The 19,386-nt window shown below is 37.0% G+C and overlaps 1 protein-coding gene across 1 annotated transcript; it reads right to left on the reverse strand.

The window, feature by feature from the left end:
• Positions 1-601: 601 nt before the first annotated feature.
• LOC121967662 (putative glycine-rich cell wall structural protein 1) lies at positions 602-1,512 on the reverse strand. The gene has a single exon (XM_042518016.1). It carries the CDS (start codon positions 1,472-1,474, stop codon positions 719-721), a length of 756 nt encoding a protein of 251 aa, XP_042373950.1. The 5' UTR covers positions 1,475-1,512; the 3' UTR covers positions 602-718.
• Positions 1,513-19,386: the final 17,874 nt, after the last annotated feature.

A 19,386-nucleotide genomic window follows, 5' to 3' on the forward strand; every position in this document is an offset into this window, starting at 1 on the left:
CTAGTCCGTAAATTACGAAACAGGAGATGATCCATTATATGAGGACCCTTGATTTGGATGGACCCCATCTTTAAATAGATGAGGTCCATTCAAATCAAGGGTCTAGATTAATGGATCATCCCCTGCTAAGTAATTTACGGACTAGAGGATCCCTACTGCTCATGTAAACCTTCTCTCATCTTTTTCACAGTTAGGCTTTGATTAAATGTTAAAAATCAATTAAATTTTACTTAAAATTGAAATATAAAAAATTAAATTTCACTCAAAAGATAAAATATACCTAAAAATATATAAAACTATTAAACTTATATCATGAGAGATAAAATATATAAATAAAGGAAATAAGGAGTGCAATTATCCCCTTTGCATGTATATGGATTCGTTCTTGTTCACAGTCTGTCTCCATATATATCTAAAGAAAGATATAACCGTGTAAGTGCCTACGGAATAAGAGGAATTTTTTTTCTAAAGTATGTATTCATTAGAACTTATTCTCTTATCCTATTATAATAATCTGTTACTCCCCTAACCAACTAGACCACTGCGGGGCAATACAAAATTTTTCATGAACGTAACGGCATGCATAATCAAGCATCCTTTGTAATTATAAATAGCAAAATAGCTTTCATTTATTCATTATGCGGTAGCGGTACTGGTACAGCGCGTAGAACCATACTTGTATGATTATACTGGTATAATACCATAGAAAGCTAGTCATCTAATTATGTCCATTGCCACCCCCACTGCCGTACCCAGACCCAGAACCAGACCCGTAGCCGGAACCGGAGCCAGTGCCCCCACCTGATCCCTCACCGCCGCCGCCTCCACCGCCGCCGCCACGACCGTAGCCACCACCATGTGCACCACCCGCGCCGGAGCCAGATCCAGATCCATACCCCTGACCGGATCCGGATCCCGACCCAACACCACCGCCCTCTCCTCCGCCGCCGCCACCTCCACCGCCGCCGCCCTTTCCGTATCCTCCAGCATTACCAGCTCCACCACCCGCACCGTAACCCGATCCAGACCCTTGCCCGTAACCAGAGCCAGAGCCTACACCTCCCCCTTCTCCCCCACCGCCACCGCCTCCGCTGCCGCCGCCGCCGCCGCCGCCGCCTCCGCCTTTCCCATGCCCTCCGGCGCTTCCTCCTCCGGCGCCCTCACCGTATCCCGACCCATAACCACTGCCGGACCCAGAGCCAGAACCACCGCCTCCTCCTTCTCCTCCTCCGCCGCCGCCGCCGCCTCCTTTACCATACCCTCCAGCACTCCCTCCACCAGCACCCTTACCATATCCAGAGCCGGAGCCGGACCCATATCCGGAACCATTGCCAGAGCCTCCGCCGCCGCCGCCTCCTCCACCGCCGCCTCCTGCGGCAGCCCCGGTGAGCGATCTAGCTGCCAACGCAAGCTGGAAGCTCACAAGGGCAATGAAGGCAACAGCCAAAAGCTTAACGCGAGCTCTATTAGCCATTTTAACTACCAGCTACCAGTTATAGCAAGGACGCATGGGGAAGGAGGGCTATTTATAGGGCATCCACTCTCTTCATGCCTAACTAGTCACCAATTCCGAGGTACTCCAAGTAGATTTCAGGAGTGTTAAACTTGGACTCGCAATCACACAGTTGGAAGTCAAATTAAATGGCTGCCACTGTTCCACACTTAGTTTCAATCGCTGTCAAATGTTCCATCTATCATGCAACTTGATCGCCTTTATAATTATGCAACAAAATGAAGATTACCAAGAAATTATGGGTTACACCAGTCGGTGAGATGCACTGTCGGCTGATATGGTTGGTCAGGATCTGTAATTGAATTTTCTACTTTGGCACTGGCCACTGATGATATCCAAACGGCCGGGTAATCTAAGTTAATTAAGGGGACGTTTGATTTAGGATAATAGGAGTGGGGAATGAGAATGCGAATCATTGATTGTCATTGTTAATATTTGGATTATAGGAATAGGAATATAAATAAATTAATGAATCCTTGAAATTGTGTAATAACGTATTCCCTATCTCCCCTTCAATGAGTCATTACCCTATTTTCATCAATCAAAATATTTCCTTATTCCAAAAATACCCTTAAAACTAAAATTTTCTCCATTAATATCGAATATCAAAATATATATATTTTTTCTTTCATATCACTTCTCTCTCCTTGTTCTCTCTCATCATATTTTCTCTCTCATCATTTTATCACACACTTTCTCTCTCCTTAATCTCTCCTATCACATTCTCTTTCCCATTTTTTTCTCATTACACTTTCTCTCTCCTCAATATCTTCCATCGCACTTTCTTCCTTCTTTTTTTTTTCTCATCACACTTTCTCTCTCCTCAATCTCTCCCATCATACTCTCTTTTCTCTTTTTTTCTCATCACACTTTCTCTCTCATCATATTTTCTCTTTCCTCAATCTCTCTGGTCACACTCCCTCCTTTTTTCCTCAATACACTTTCTCTCTCCTCAATATCTCCCATCATACTCACTGGTCTCTTTTTTTCTCATCACACTTTCTCTCTCATCATACTTTTTCTCTCACCATACTTTCTCTCTCCTCAATCTCACTCATCACACTCTCTCTTCTCATTTTTCTCATTATATTTTCTCTCTTTTCATCCTCTCCTATCATACTTTCTTTCACATCATATTTTCTCTCTCATCTTCTCTCATCATGCTCTCTCCAATCACACTCTCTTTTCTCATTTTCTCTCATCACACTTTCTCTCTCTCTTCATTCTTTCTCATCACACTTTCTCTCTCATCGTTCTCTTTAATCATATTTTTCTCTCACATTCATCTTTTTCTCACATCTAATTTTTTTTTCTTATTTTTCTTTAAGGATAAAAAAAGAAATTTTGATTTATTCCGATAGAAGATATGTAACTAACCAAACATTACTTTTAAGAGTGATATCCATGCCCATACCCATTCCCATTCCACAATATAATGATTCTCATTCCGATTCTTATTCCTAGGAAAGAACCAAACGCCCCCTAAGATAAATAACACCGGACATGATAATAGCAGTCCCTAGTGTCTATCCGTGGCGGATCCAGATAAAAAAGGAAGAGGGTACTCAAAGAAGAGAGCTAGAGTTTGTCTTCTTTCTCACTGCCCCTCAGACTGCAGTATACTGGTGGAATTTTCCGAGAACAAGAGGGTGCTCAAGCACACCCCCGTTCCCCCCTAAATCCGTCACTGAATATAGAGAAAGTTAAATATAAGTACATCGGTATTAAATATACGATGGCAAAAGATGAATACGCTCGCCCCTAGCGTCCCCATCAATCCGTCCCAGAGCCAACACGGAAGAGGTAAACCACATATGACTATTAGTTTTTGGAATGATAACTAATATATAAAAGAAATATTTACATCAACTTAATCAAGATTTAAATCCCAAATTTCATGATGATAATATTTTATATTTTAATTAGTAGACCGTCCCGAGAAAATTCACCGATATTAAATACATGATGAGAGGATCACATGTCATCAATTCCCGAAATCGACCCGGGTCAATAAGAGTCTATGTTAGGTTGTCTTTTTGTCATAAGTGATGGATAATCTTCCATATATTATACATGGAAGATTGTGCGACTGAGTGAGATAGGGGAGATGAAAGGAAATCTTTGATATTTGGCAGCACTATCCACTGATTTGTGTTTCGACGTAGAAAGCTTGTGTGAAGACAATAAATACAGAAAAAAGATAGGATTGGAATTTTAAAAGGGCCATTGGGTTCGGACTTTTGAGAATACATTAATATTGTCAAAGAGAAATCCATAAGAGAAGAAAAATGTGTCATATTTCTGATTGCTGGAAGGAAGAAGATGGGTCAGAATGCAGCACTACGAGAGGATCATCCTGCATTTGAGTTGATGCAGTACCTACCGCATACCACTCTTTTTCTTTGTTTTTTTTTGTAAAATGTCAATGAATCGACGCAGAAAATAAGCAAAAGCAAAAGCAAAAATAAGCAGTCCATTCAATTATATAATTTTTAGTTTTAGCAGTGAATTTTGATGATTTCTCTATATATTATTGATGGAAACAGTGAATGCGGGCCATCGGTGAGCGGCTTTGGAGATTGATTGAAAGAAGATTTCGAGCGGAACGTACCTGCAAGCACAAGTAGAAGAAGGAATAAAATCGTCAATAAGTGGATTAGGGAGTCTTTGACATAGCTATTCCGATGATCAAATTAATATTTAAGAAGGAAGAAGAACAGTGGACTCTTAGAAGAAAAGATGATGGATTCATGTACCTATGCCAACGAAGAGGGACCCTTTTTATAATATCTCTATAATTTTCACATTTAATGAGACATCATATCATTACTAGATAACTTGTCTAATCGTCATGCTTCCACCATATTCAGGTATAAGAGGAGTATTGCATATCTATACAAAGATATAATCCTCTGATTCTCTGATAAATTCATGTGTCGTATTAATGGCGAGATGAGCTCATGGGCCGAAAGACATATTGGACTGCTAGTCAGAATATGAGTCGAGAACAAAGAGTCCAATCTCTCATGAGGAGTGACTGGGCCATGATATCATTTCAGTGGGGAGTTGGCCATAAGTACCCTTGTTGGTTTTGATGTGGTCAACCAAGTCAAGTTAGGTCATGTTATATTTAATTCTTATGTCTAAGTATGCAGGAACTTATAATTAGGAACATAAGAAGTTGAGAGGGAGACACAACTAGCGAGAAAGATGGCATGAGAAACAAGTCGAAAGGCTCGGTGCATCCAAAGGACTAGGTGTTGCGAAATAGTACACTAGAGGACAAGATTAGAATGTGTGAGACATTTCTGAGGGACAAGAAGTCGGAGTTGGATTCGAGATGAGCTCAACTCAAGATGGTCGGAGAATCACCCAAGTGATCGGAGTCGAAGTAGGACAAAGTCAACTCTGAGTTGACCTTGTCTAGGTGACTGGACCAAGTTCAGGCGCTCGAACTCCTGGTGCCCGGAGAGGGTTCGAGCACCCAGACCACCTTAGTGCCCAACAGGTGCCTCGTTGTTGCCAATCACTTCCGAGTCCACGTCAGCAGGAGTTGAGATCCTCTGTCGCAAAAATGATGTGTCTCCATGTCTGCTCGTCGATCGGACGGTCATGACATCTTCATGATGTGCACTGCATCCTTAAGATGTGATCTAACTTGTCCGATCAGGGAGGGGACACGGAGACATATCATTTTTGGGACAGAGGATCTCATCTCAGTCAGCAACACTCTGGGCACCCATGTTAGGACCAAAAGTAGCTAGAGGGGGGGGGGGTGAATAGCTCGTCGCGTGCTCGTCGCTCGGCGTGGCTTGTTTCTTCAAGGATATGCAGCGGAAAATAACAGAAACAATCACACACGCTAACAAAGTTGGTTTACTTGGTATCCACCTCACAAGAGGTGACTAATCCAAGGATCCACACCAACGCACACACCCTCCACTATGAATAACACTCCTTTATGGTAACTACCAAGGGCGGAGAAGCCCTACAAGACTCTCAGTACAAGAAGAAAGGAAAGGGAAACTAAATACAAGCGCAAAGCTTACAATGAGTACAGAAAACCCTAACCCTAGCTTCTCTTCTTGCCTTTGATCCGCCTCTTGACTTTGAAAGCTTCCAAGATCCTTCAAGAACTGGCGATCTGATCTTTGAGAGCGCTGTGGAGAAGTTGGCGAAAGATCTGGAATGAATCGGAGAAGATGTGCCGAAGACAACGACCGCCTGCGGCTATAAACCCGACGCAACGGTCGGATCCCGATCGATTCGAATGTTCTCAATCGATCGGGGAGGCTTTGGATCGATCCATGGATCGATCCAGAGCGCCTCTGTGCTCTGGAAAAACGTCTGGATCGATCCACGGATCGACCCAGCGCTTATCGCGCGAAGCAGCCGCGTCCCAATCGATCCACTGATCGATTGGGACATCTGGATCGATCCACGGATCGATCCAGAGGCTCTCTGTTCGCTAGGAAAGGCTTGGATCGATCCAGTACTTGGTTTTTGCCCAAAACCAAGTCCCAAGCCTACCAAACCAACACCCGGTCAACCTTGACCCGTTGGTACATCATGCCTAGCATCTGGTCACTCCTTTGACCTGCTAGGACTTCCCACCAAGTGTCTGGTCAATCTCTTTGACCCACTTGGACTTTTCTAGTCGTGCCAAGTATCCAGTCACTCCCTTGACCTACTTGGACTTCCACCAGATGTCTGGTCAACCTTGACCCATCTGGATTTCCTCATGCCAAGTATCCAGTCAATCCTTTGACCTACTTGGACTTCCCAACTCCAGATGTCCGATCATCCTTGATCCATCTGAATTTTCCCTTGCCTGGCTTCACTCACCAGGACTTTCACCTAGTTTCACTCACTAGGGTTTTCCATCTGCCTAGCTTCACTCACTAGGACTTTCCATCTGCCTAGCTTCACTCACTAGGACTTCCCATCTGCCTAGCTTCACTCACTAGGACTTTCACCTAGTTTCACTCACTAGGGTTTTCCATCTGCCTAGCTTCACTCACTAGGACTTTCCATCTGCCTAGCTTCACTCACTAGGACTTTCCATCTGCCTAGCTTCACTCACTAGAACTTCCCAGTCAAGTATCCGGTCACTCCCTTGACCTACTTGACTCTTCTTCAATCAGTATCTTATTGTCAAACATCTAAACTCAAACCAAGACTCAGCTTGGTCAACCAGGTCAACCTTGACCTGAGGGATGTTGCACCAACAATCTCCCCCTTTTTGATGTTTGACAATACCACAATAACACTTACAATACCACATGTAAGTTAAGCTAATCCCATAGCCTCATTCTTCATGCCACTAGGTAATGAACACATAAGTTAGACTCTTCATTCTCCCCCTAAGAGGGCAAACTCCCTCTAGGTAATGAAAGCCTAACTTACTCCTATTCACAAGTCATTTCATTCTCCCCCTATTGGCACACATCAAACCCCCTACTGATAAAACACATCAACCCATCTTTGGGCACACATCAACCCATGCCCCAATTTTGGGTATACATCAACAAATCCATTTGTTGACAACTCTCCCCCTGAAGAGTTGCTCATCGTTGTTCACAACATCACTCGTTGTGATCAACACGACAATGAAGGTCTCATACCCTTCATTTATCCTTAACTTCACCCTCAATGTAGACAAATACCCAACCTTGAGCATTTTCTAACCACTTGAGTTTCCACTTGAAATAATGAGGATATCTACTCCCCATTTCAAGTTCAAAAGCTCGTCCATGAGCATTTTCTTTAAAGAAGGTTAACCACCTTCCAAGGTTCATGAAAAATAATTTTCATGCCTTTAAAGAGTCCCTCCCCCTAAAGACATGGTGGTAACTTCTGTCATTGCACCAACAATGACTTGGAATCCCTAAACCATTAGGAAAACCAATTTTAGAAGTTTTGAGGTTCAAATGTTCAAAGTTTGAAACAAACCTCAACCTAAACTTCAACTTAGCCTTCCTTTACCATTCCATCCTTGTTTTCAACACGAAAACACCCTTTTTATGTATACAAATGTATTTTAAGGGTTTGGAATGGTTACATAGACTAACCATGGTTCAAAGATGCTGAAGTCAGGCCTTCCCAGCCAAAATCAGCAACTTGGATCGATTGGAGTTGGGATCCAATCGATTGAACCAACCGAATCGATCCACTGATCGATTCAGTATGTGTGGATCGATCCACTGATCGATCCAGCGAGCTTATGCTCGCAAGATTCACCTTCTGAATCGATCCACGGATCGATTCAGGAACTCCAATCGATCCATGGATCGATCGGAGTTCTGATAGTTGCTGAAATTCCATTTCAGTCAACTTCAGAAACCCCTAGAAAATTCTACAAAAATCCAAAAATCATGAAATTTCGTGTAGACATTATTTAGGGCATACTTAATCATGGAAAAATAGTTTTCTATGAAAATACTTCATATTTTCAAAGATTGACACAAACTTGAAAACTTGCAAAAACCTTAGCGTTTTCTTCAAGTTTGTGTCTAACTATTCAATGGTGATTACTATCAAAAGATAGTCTTCACCAAGGTTTTCCAAAAACATTTTAAAAACATTTTCAAAACCAATATCCCATCATGTTCCTTGGGCATAATGCACATGACTTGTACATTAGCTTTCCCAATGATGGGAAAACACATAACTATGTGTTTTGATGAACTTAAAAACTCAAATGAATGCACTAAATCAACATCTTGAGCTTTGTTCATCATCCTAACATCTCACTTGTATCTAATGTGCACTAAAGCACATACAAGTCACCTTATAGTCTTTGTGAGATGTAGATTTTGGTTTTGCCCTAATCTAGGGATCATGCATATCTATCTAGGCATTTCAAAGATATTAGACATCCACCTAGGATGTCACTTGTTAATAAGTGTTGTTAAATGTCATTTATCCTTAATTACAAGGAATTAAACTAATGCATGATAATGTTATGGCATACATCAAAATAAAATAGCTTTCAAAAGAAGGATTCCTATAACTACATGATGTATGTATGGCATGACATGGTATTTTTGTATTTTTCATGATAAGTCATGAATGCAAAATACAAATAAGATAAAATATGATGTCATGGCATATTATGAGCAAACAATCATGGCAAGGTTTAGCATAATAAAATATACCTAGATTACCTATCTAAGTATCATTAAACTTAGCTAAACTTACAACTTAAACCTAGATTGCCCTAAAGTGCTTCATGAGAATGCCAAAGCCTAAATTGGCATTTCTACTTCCCTTGATTAATTTATGCCAATTGAAATTAAGCATATTCCTCAAATGTTGGCATATTTCATTTTTTCACAAGAGTAGCACAGTTAAATTTAGGGCCGGATTGCCTTAAATTTTCTAAGAGCATACCAAAATCCCAACTTGGTAGTTCTTATGAATTTCCCAATATGTGCCATTTAAGATTAAAATCAATTCTTCCACCATTAGGCACATTTTACTCTTTCAAGGAGTAAATAATAATTTCATTTTATTTTCAAAGGTTAACAAAAACCTTGAAAATGCTCCTTGAGTGTCAATTTCCTCAAAGTTGGGTTAACTACCCTTCTAATCGGAGTTGACACTCTCTAACCCATCTATGGGGTAGAGAAGATGCTCCTAGGAACCCAACACCTATTGGTGCTCCTTGGATGCTCTAGGTATTCACTAGGGATAACTTCCCTAGATACCTTCCTAGTGACCTTGTTTGGCTTCTTGGAGGCCTTGGTCACACTTTCTAGGTCAACTCTAGGATAACCTCCTTGTGACCTTGTTTGTGACTTTCTTAGACTTCTTAGAAGCCTTAGTCACATTTATTGCAAAAATACTCTTAGGGATGACTTCCCTAGTATTTTTGGCTTGACCACTAGACCTAGGGTTTGTTCCATAAGTATATGGAACTCTATGGTAAGAGGGCACATCCTTCTTAGCCTTCGGTTTGTATCCCAACCCTCTATGGCCATTGGATGACTTTTGTACCCCTAAACCTAGGTTATGCTCTTTTTGCCCTAATAGGATATTTTCCATCCTTTTTAGGGTCTTTTCCATTTTATCAAGTCTTGACCTCAAGACTTGATTTTCCATCACTAAGTCCTTAGTTTTTGTTTTTCCATTAAGTTCATGAGCATTTTTGTTTCTAGGCTTGTAGCTACAATCCTTAGAGTTCTTGCCTAGACTTTTACCTACATTCCTAGCCTTAGGTGTAGTAGTTTTGGCATGTAGGGACACATACTTTTCCTTAAAGCCCTCATGCTTCCTATTCTTATGGTAAATCGCATTAAAATGATAAAAGTTAGAACTATCATGCTTTTTACCATAATGTAAAGGGGTAGGCTCAATAAATGTTACCTTTTTCTTTAACTTGGAGGCTCCCCCTTGACTAATGCCTCCTTGAGCCTTGACCATCTTCTTCCCTTTGGGGCATTGACTTCGGTAATGCCCTTTTTGGTTGCAAGAAAAGCACACAATGTGCTCCTTGCTCCTTTTTGTTCCGGGGATGGTCTCCTTGGGCTTCTCCTTGCCCTTTTGTGCCACTTGGTCCTTCTTCTTGGCCAAGTTGGGACACTTGCTCTTGTAGTGCCCACTTTCCCTACACTCAAAACATATTATATGATTTTTATTTTTAATTGAAACATTTATACCTTCTTGTGTAGGGATGGCACTTGCTCCTCCATTTGCTATTTCTTGAATTTCGGAGGTGGACGCTTCTTCATCCTCTTCTTCTCTTGACCCGGATGTGGAGGATTCTCCTTCTTCTTGATCCGGTGTCAATGAAGATTGCTCCCCCTCAATCCTAGAGGTGGAGGCTTCTCCTTCTTCTTCATCCTCTTGTACATGAAACAAGGAATATACTACTTCCTTGCTCTTTTGATTGCACTCCTTTGAGGATGAAGCTTCCTCTTGGACTTCTTCTTCGGAAGTTGAGCATCTCTCAACTTCGGAGTCCTCCTCTTGATCTTGATCCATTGAGTCGCCCTCTTTGGATTCCTCTTGATTCGGTACAGTGGAGGGGATCTCATGGATTAATGCCAACTTGCTCCAAAGCTCCTTGGCATCCTTGAATTCTCCAACTTGAGCCAAAATATTGCTTGGCAATAAGTTGACCAAAAGCTTGGTCACTTTATCGTTTGCCTTGCTCCTTTGAACTTGCTCTTGACCCCATTTGCTTTTCTTGAGAGGCTTGCCCTTGGAGTTTGTTGGAGCTTCAAATCCTTCCATGAGAGCAAACCATTGCTCTATCTCTATCATAAGGAAATTTTCGATTCTTGATTTCCAAGAATCGAAACTCGTGGAAGTGTATGGTGGAGCCACCCTTGTGTCAAATCCAAGTCCATCTTGGAATTGCATCTTGAAGTTAAGCTTCTTGAAATCTTTGACTTTTGATGATTTTGCTTCAACTTCTTCACCCTCTAGCTCTTCTTGTTATGCTTGACCCTTCCGGCGATGATTCCGGTGAAGAGCGGCCTCGCTCTGATACCACTTGTTAGGACCAAAAGTAGCTAGAAGGGGGGGTGAATAGCTCGTCGCGTGCTCGTCGCTCGGCGTGGCTTGTTTCTTCAAGGATATGCAGCGGAAAATAACAGAAACAATCACACACGCTAACAAAGTTGGTTTACTTGGTATCCACCTCACAAGAGGTGACTAATCCAAGGATCCACACCAACGCACACACCCTCCACTATGAATAACACTCCTTTATGGTAACTACCAAGGGCGGAGAAGCCCTACAAGACTCTCAGTACAAGAAGAAAGGAAAGGGAAACTAAATACAAGCGCAAAGCTTACAATGAGTACAGAAAACCCTAACCCTAGCTTCTCTTCTTGCCTTTGATCCGCCTCTTGACTTGGAAAGCTTCCAAGATCCTTCAAGAACTGGCGATCTGATCTTTGAGAGCGCTGTGGAGAAGTTGGCGAAAGATCTGGAATGAATCGGAGAAGATGTGCCGAAGACAACGACCGCCTGCGGCTATAAACCCGACGCAACGGTCGGATCCCGATCGATTTGAATGTTCTCAATCGATCGGGGAGGCTTTGGATCGATCCATGGATCGATCCAGAGCGCCTCTGTGCTCTGGAAAAACGCCTGGATCGATCCACGGATCGACCCAGCGCTTATCGCGCGAAGCAGCCGCGTCCCAATCGATCCACTGATCGATTAGGACATCTGGATCGATCCACGGATCGATCCAGAGGCTCTCTGTTCGCTAGGAAAGGCTTGGATCGATCCACTGATCGATCCAGTACTTGGTTTTTGCCCAAAACCAAGTCCCAAGCCTACCAAACCAACACCCGGTCAACCTTGACCCGTTGGTACATCATGCCTAGCATCTGGTCACTCCTTTGACCTGCTAGGACTTCCCACCAAGTGTCTGGTCAATCCCTTTGACCCACTTGGACTTTTCTAGTCGTGCCAAGTATCCGGTCACTCCCTTGACCTACTTGGACTTCCACCAGATGTCTGGTCAACCTTGACCCATCTGGATTTCCTCATGCCAAGTATCCAGTCAATCCTTTGACCTACTTGGACTTCCCAACTCCAGATGTCCGATCATCCTTGATCCATCTGAATTTTCCCTTGCCTGGCTTTACTCACCAGGACTTTCACCTAGTTTCACTCACTAGGGTTTTCCATCTGCCTAGCTTCACTCACTAGGACTTTCCATCTGCCTAGCTTCACTCACTAGGACTTTCCATCTGCCTAGCTTCACTCACTAGGACTTCCCATCTGCCTAGCTTCACTCACTAGGACTTTCACCTAGTTTCACTCACTAGGGTTTTCCATCTGCCTAGCTTCACTCACTAGGACTTTCCATCTGCCTAGCTTCACTCACTAGGACTTTCCATCTGCCTAGCTTCACTCACTAGGACTTCCCATCTGCCTAGCTTCACTCACTAGGACTTCCCAGTCAAGTATCCGGTCACTCCCTTGACCTACTTGACTCTTCTTCAATCAGTATCTTATTGTCAAACATCTAAACTCAAACCAAGACTCAGCTTGGTCAACCAGGTCAACCTTGACCTGAGGGATGTTGCACCAACAACCCAGACTGGTCCAGGCACCCGGACAAGGATGAATTATTATCATGGCACTGTTGAGTAGCTATTGCGAGTAGATAAGGCGCACAGTTGAGGCGCCCAGAGAGAGTTCAAGCGTCCAGAGATGTCACGTCAGTAAAAAGACTAATTCAACCAGTACGTTATAAATAGAGCTCTGATCTTCTTCGTTTGAACACAACACTTATTGTACTTTAGTTTTAATTCTGTCTTTCATATTTGTGCTTTCAAACATTATACGGGGCTTCTCCGCCTTCGACCTAGCTCGAAGAAGGAGACTTTGCTAGTGCTAACATTACCTTAGATTAGCAACCTTCCGGATTGTAAACCAAGTAAATCTCGGTAGCTTTGAATTTATTTTTATACATTTCTCTTTTTACTTATTAAGTGATTGTCTAATTAAAGTCAAACGAATAAGAAGGGTATTTTTGTAAATTTAGGGTAATTAACCTCTCTTGTCGGTCACACCGGGACCTACAAGTGGTATTAAAGTCCAACGACCTTAGAAGAACTAACTACCAACTGAAGCAATAAGACGATTAGCAGTTCCAACATTCATCCACCAAAGTTCGAAAGAGAATTTGTGCTCTGTAAGCGCAAAATGGAGATATATTTTAAAACCTATTTCGATATTTTTCTAACATTAAAAAATAGTTTTGAAATACCTAAGGATGAAAATGGAGAGCACAAAGAGGAACACCTGTGGAAAAAAAGCAATATGTTGACTTTGTGACCAACGACAAAGTAAAATTCCATCTGCTAACCGTACTGTCATCGCAAGAAGTCAATCGAATCGACGCCTACAATTTCGCTAAAGATCTCTAGGAGAAATTTCTGGAACTCCTTGAAGGCACCTCGGAGGCCAAACTAGCAAGATGGGTCATCCTCTGAAATAAGGTAACAAACCTCCAGATGAACAAGGGAGAGAAGGTGTCTCAACTCCATGCGAAGATCAAGGAACTAATCATCCAACTTAACAACCTCGGAGAGTTAGTAACGAATCGGGACTCAATCCGATACATCCTCAACGTCTTTTCGAGAACACAAGAATGGTCATCCTTAGTAGATACATACTACATATCTAAGGACTTGAAGGTAAATACCCTAGAAGAGTTATTCTCGACTTTCGAATTACATGAGTCTCGATGTGTAGGAGTTTTAAAAGAAATAGAGTCAACTCAAAACCTAGCCTTGCAAGCCAAGAAGGGCAAACTTGATTTCGATACATCACTTGACGAAGACGAAGCTGCATTTATGGTAAAGAAGTTTAGTAAATTCCTTAAGTTTAACAAGTCGTGGGCTAAGAAGCTTCCACGAAGCAAACGAAAGATTCGGTGTTATAACTGTCAGAAAAATAGCAAATCAAGGACAATTGCCAAAACTGATTGAGAAAGATAAGAACAAAAGGCCAATACAAACGAAACACAAAAATCTAAAAGTTATGCAGGATGAATCGTCGTCATTAGAATCATAGATTGAAGCCTACGTTAGACTTAGCTTGCACTTATGGCAAGTCACCAAGAAGTCAACGATGAAGCAAGCTTATTAGAAATGAACATCGACGAAGAGGGGGGGGCACTTCAGAAGAAAGCAGGAAAAAGGGGGAGCGTCGAACAACGAACTAACACGCTAAGTAAGGTACGTTCACTACCTCCCGATCAGTTATACAAATTTATCAAAATATTTTCTAAAAGTTCATATAAACTAGAAATAAAAAATAAAAAATTAAGAAAGGAAAATTTAGAATTAAGAATAATCTTAGCAAAATTATGCATATTAGAAGATTTCGATAAATTGAAGGCTGAAAATGAAAAGTTGAAGGATTAAATAGAAAATGAAAAAAACTTTGGATGTTCAAATTTTACTGTACCAAATTTAAAGAATTATAAAGGGTTAAATTAGTATTTTAAACTTCACAAGGATCAAATTAGAAAAATTACTAGAAAATTTATACCACTCAAATTTTTGATAAAACTAGTAGATAGGAGCTTATTTTGTGTTTCTAAATCTTGCTTTTAAATTTTATGCATGTTTTAATTTTATTATGCCTTAATTTTTACATGCTTAAAATTATCATATAGTTAAATTGATCAAATATTTTTGTAACCCTTCTGTTTAAAATTACTTAAATTTTAATTTTTTTTATGCGAAAAAAAATCTATTACTTATTCGTATAAAAAATTTAAGATTTTTTTGAGTATTAAATAATTCTTTATAAATTTATTAACGAAAAATCATATTTAAAAATTTAAAAACGTTTCACAAGTTATTTTTGTAAAAATTTATTTTATTATGATAAAATATTATGTTCTATAATAAAATAAATTTTTTTGATATTTGTTTTGATAGTTATCTAATTTATTTTGAATTATTTATCAAAAATAATATTCTTATAATTAATATTTATCTAGATATTATATTTGAAAATTTAAATTTTCATATGGATAAGAATTAAAATTTCTATATTTGAAAAAATTATCATAATTTTTAAATATCAGATTCTATTTTTAAGCATTTAATTTTAAAAATTAATATTTATGATTAAAAAATTCATATTGGTCAAAATAAATATTTATTTGTCGTCAAAATTTTTATTTTAACTTTTCTATTTATTTTTAACCATAAATTTTTTTAAAATATTTTTAAAAACTTAAAAATAATTTTTAAATTATTTTTGACTAATCTTATCTTTAATTCTTATAAATTTGGATATTCAAAAATAATTCTTGAAATATTTTCTCTTATTTGGGTATTGTTTACTCACCCTTAAAAAATTATTTCAAATTTTTTCTCGATTTACCCCTACTGTTTTGATGTGATTAAAAGGAGAGAGAAATTTACAGGTTAAGTGGAGTCAATTATTTACATATTTTTAGTGATACTTAATTGCATTATCCTTGTTTTAATTTGTCAATTTATTGTTTCTAATAAATTTTATGTTTTGATTAATCCTAACATAATTTGGGTTGATATATATAAAAAAAGGGAGAGATTATAAGTATCTGTATTGGTTTTGACGTAGTCAACCAAGTCAAGTTAGGTGTTGTTGTATTTGATCCTTGTGTCTAAATATGTAGGAATTTAGGAACAAAAAAAGTCGAACGAAAGACACAGCTAACGAAAAGGATGACACGAGAAGCGAATAGACGGGTTTAGTGCATTTAAAAATTTTAAATTTTTAAAATTGTTTAAAAATTTTAATCAGAATTATAATATTTTTTAAAAATGCTCCTAAATTTATATAATTTGTATTTTTTATATCAATTGTTTATTTTAAGTAAAGGACATTTCAAGATTTTTAAAAAATATGTGTAATACTTTTAAAAAATTAAAAATAATGTAGCAAGAATTTGTATAACTTGTTATTTATTATTTTTAATGTATATTTTTGATATTTTGAAATTTATAATTTACAGAGTGACTTTGATTAAACTTATTACATGAATTTGCTTAAGGTTGAGTTTTTGTTAGGCAAATGTCATATCGCCATTTTTAAGATTGACGGATCTGTTATTTTCTTAGTTTTGACTCTTGAGGCTTAGATTTATTTATTTTTTTACTATGTTGAAAATTAGTTTTTCTAACTAATTAATCAAATATGAACATAATAAACTATTTTATGTAAATTAAAATTTGTGAATGATAAATTACTATATAAAACTAATAAGTGATTGGAGATCGAGAAAACTATAAAATTTGTCATTTAGTTTAGTTTTATTGGAAAAGGTGAGTCTTAACTTCAAAATACATAAATGTTAATACGTGTGAAATTAAAATTAAAAGATTTCTAAGATTCAGGAAACTAAAAAGACCTAAATCAAGCTTCGGGATGGCATATGAAGAAATTAAATTCGTTTTAATTAAACTTCAAGACTTTCGCCATGATCAAAATTCATTAAGGAGAAAAAGCTCCTCAGACTTCGAGTGACACTTGATTATATTACTTTGCTTGTCTATAAATAAACAACATATTTAAAAATAATATTATAAGCGTGATTGCATTTATTCATTATTTAAAACAATGTTACATTTGACAAAAAAATGATTTACTCGTTCTAATATCCGATCAATTTGTCATTATGTCAATATTGAGAAAGTAATTACAAGTGACTACTAATATAAGTGATCAAGGTATAAAAGAGAACATATTCAGACATGTTAAATTTCGATTTCAAAATCTCATATAATAATATTTTATATTTTAATCACCGTACCATTTATTTACAGTTTTATTTACGCATTATATCATATCATCCACGTTCTATGGTCACTCGACGTATCAATTTGAGTCAGGTTTATCCTCGTTTGTCAAATAATTTAAGCGAATAATTAAAATTTTATTAAGATATATAAAAAGGATCCAAATGGGCCGATCCACTTGAGCCCATGACTTGCATGGATTAAACTGCGGTGGACTTTGATTGACATGTGGGTCGGGTAAAAAAATTATAGATGAATTATCCCAAAATTATGATTTAAAAGGCATCGAAAACAAATTAAATAGTAAATTAGGAGAAATCATGGGGGAAAATCGTAGAAAGCAAAAGACAAAATCCGCACTACTCCATTTTTTTTAATTAAAATTTCATTAATCCCTTATAAAAATGTTATGATTTATATTTTTTAAGTAAAGTTTAAAATTTATATTCCAAACTAAAAATCCCCCCCTTTACTAACTAACTTTGGTGAAGCCTAAAATGAATTTATGTTAATATCCTTTTCTCTATTCACACTAAAAATAATTCCAAGGTTTATTAGTAATCCCACAAGCGAAACAATCAGTGATTGCGACGTATTATTATGAATGTTTCTCATCATTAATTTTCTCTGGTTGTTTTATAAAAAAAAAATATAGTTCTCTTTAGTCCCACATCTTAGAATTGACAACACTATGATCAAAGAAGATTCTATAAATATTTTAGGCCGATAATGTTAAAAAATATACTTTTCTTAGTTTTTTTTACTAAGATAAGTATAATATTAAATTAAAATATATTTTTTTCGTAGGAAGCCATTACAATAGTTTGTACTATTACATAGGTCTGACGAATCTTACCCAAATAATTAATTCTTGATTCTGAACGGCTTGGAAGGAGATCTTTAATATCTTTCGAGATCCACCCTATAATATGGGGTCAAAAAACCAAAATAAGTAATTCATTTTTAGCCCTTATAAAAAGAAAACTGATTCTTGAACCTCTTTCACACCCATGTCATGTCGAGGTGCAGAAGAAAAAACTGCAAAATCTGATCCAATTTATCGTAATCGACATTGGCTTATCAAATTTTCTATCGAGCCATGAAAAAGATTCAAAAAGACAGAAACAAATCCACTATATGTTTTGCGTCAAGCAATATGTAGAGTAACTCCCGATATAATAGTAAAAGCAAGGCGTGTAGGCAGATCGACTCATCAAGTTCCTATTGAAATATGATCTACACAAGGAAAAACACTTGTCATTCGTTGGTTACTAGGGGCATCTCGAAAACGTCGGGGTCGAAATATGGCTTTCAAATTAAGTTCCGAATTAGTAGATGTTGCCAAAGGGAGTGGCGATGCCAGTGACACTCAAAAATCCAAACAATTCAGATTTTCAAATATCTAAATAATTCATATTTTCAAAAGTTAGGTAGTTTAACCTAATGACTCTACTTTAATATTTTAATGTTAAAATATTTTAATTAATATAGTGCACAATCACTAGTTATATACTATAATTTTTAAGTTATTTAAAAGTATTGATAGATTCTAATATAACCTATTAAAAGACATTTATTTAGTTAGATATAAAAATTAATTTAAAATGAAAGTTATTATTATATGGTTATTTTTAAAATAAAATTTAAGTTCAAAATTCTTTAAAAAGACCAAAAGTTTTTTTTTCTCAAATTTAAATTAAAAATAAATATAATTTAGGAAAGCCTTGAATTTATTTGTGCTTTCAAAAATAATCAAATGATTTTAAAATGACAATATAGTAGTTTTAATCAATAATATTATATTTTTAAATTTATACTTAATATTTGAAAAAATGGTCCTAAATTTATAGAATTTGTATTATTTTGATATCTATTGTTTATTTCAAATAAATTACATTTCATTTTTTTAAAAAAATACATATTAATACTGTTTAAAATTTATAATTAATATAACAAGATTTTATATCACTTGTTATTTATTATTTTTGTGTAATTTTGATATTTTAAAATTTACAATTTACACAGAAATTTTAATTAAATTTATTAATTGAGTTTGTTTAAGTATGAGTTTTTTTTAAGCAAGTGCAATATATATTACCATTTTTTTTTTTAAGATTTAAGGATTTCTTTAGTTTCTTATATTTGAGGACATGTGATGTAGATAGTTAAGCATACGCTTATAAACACTAAAAAATATAAAATGAAAAAATAACTCTAAAAAAAATCTTCGCTCCTATATCTGTGAAATTTTAATAAAAAAGAAAAAAAAAATTGGATCCTCCTACATTAAACATGTTATTTTTTTTTACTACTAGATTATCAATTTTTCTAACTAAATAATCGAATATGTACGCAATAAACAACGGTAAACTAAATTTTGTGAATATTAAGTGATTGGAGAAAACTATAAAATTTATCATCTAGTTTAATTTATTGGATAGATAATAATACATGTGAAATTAAAATTAAAAGATTTCTAATATTCAGGAAACTAAAAAGACGTAAATAAAGCTTCAATGACCTTTTATTTTGGATGGAACATGAAATAACTAAATTGATATTAATTAAATTTTAAGATTTTCACCACGATGAAAACTCAT

Source organism: Zingiber officinale, chromosome 3B (genome assembly GCF_018446385.1).
Source record: "Zingiber officinale cultivar Zhangliang chromosome 3B, Zo_v1.1, whole genome shotgun sequence".
NCBI classification, from domain to species: Eukaryota; Viridiplantae; Streptophyta; class Magnoliopsida; order Zingiberales; family Zingiberaceae; genus Zingiber; species Zingiber officinale.

Coding starts and splice junctions, on each gene's coding strand:
- LOC121967662 (XM_042518016.1), bottom strand. CDS start 1,474: ATGGCTAATAGAGCTCGCGTTAAGCTTTTGGCTGTTGCCTTCATTGCC.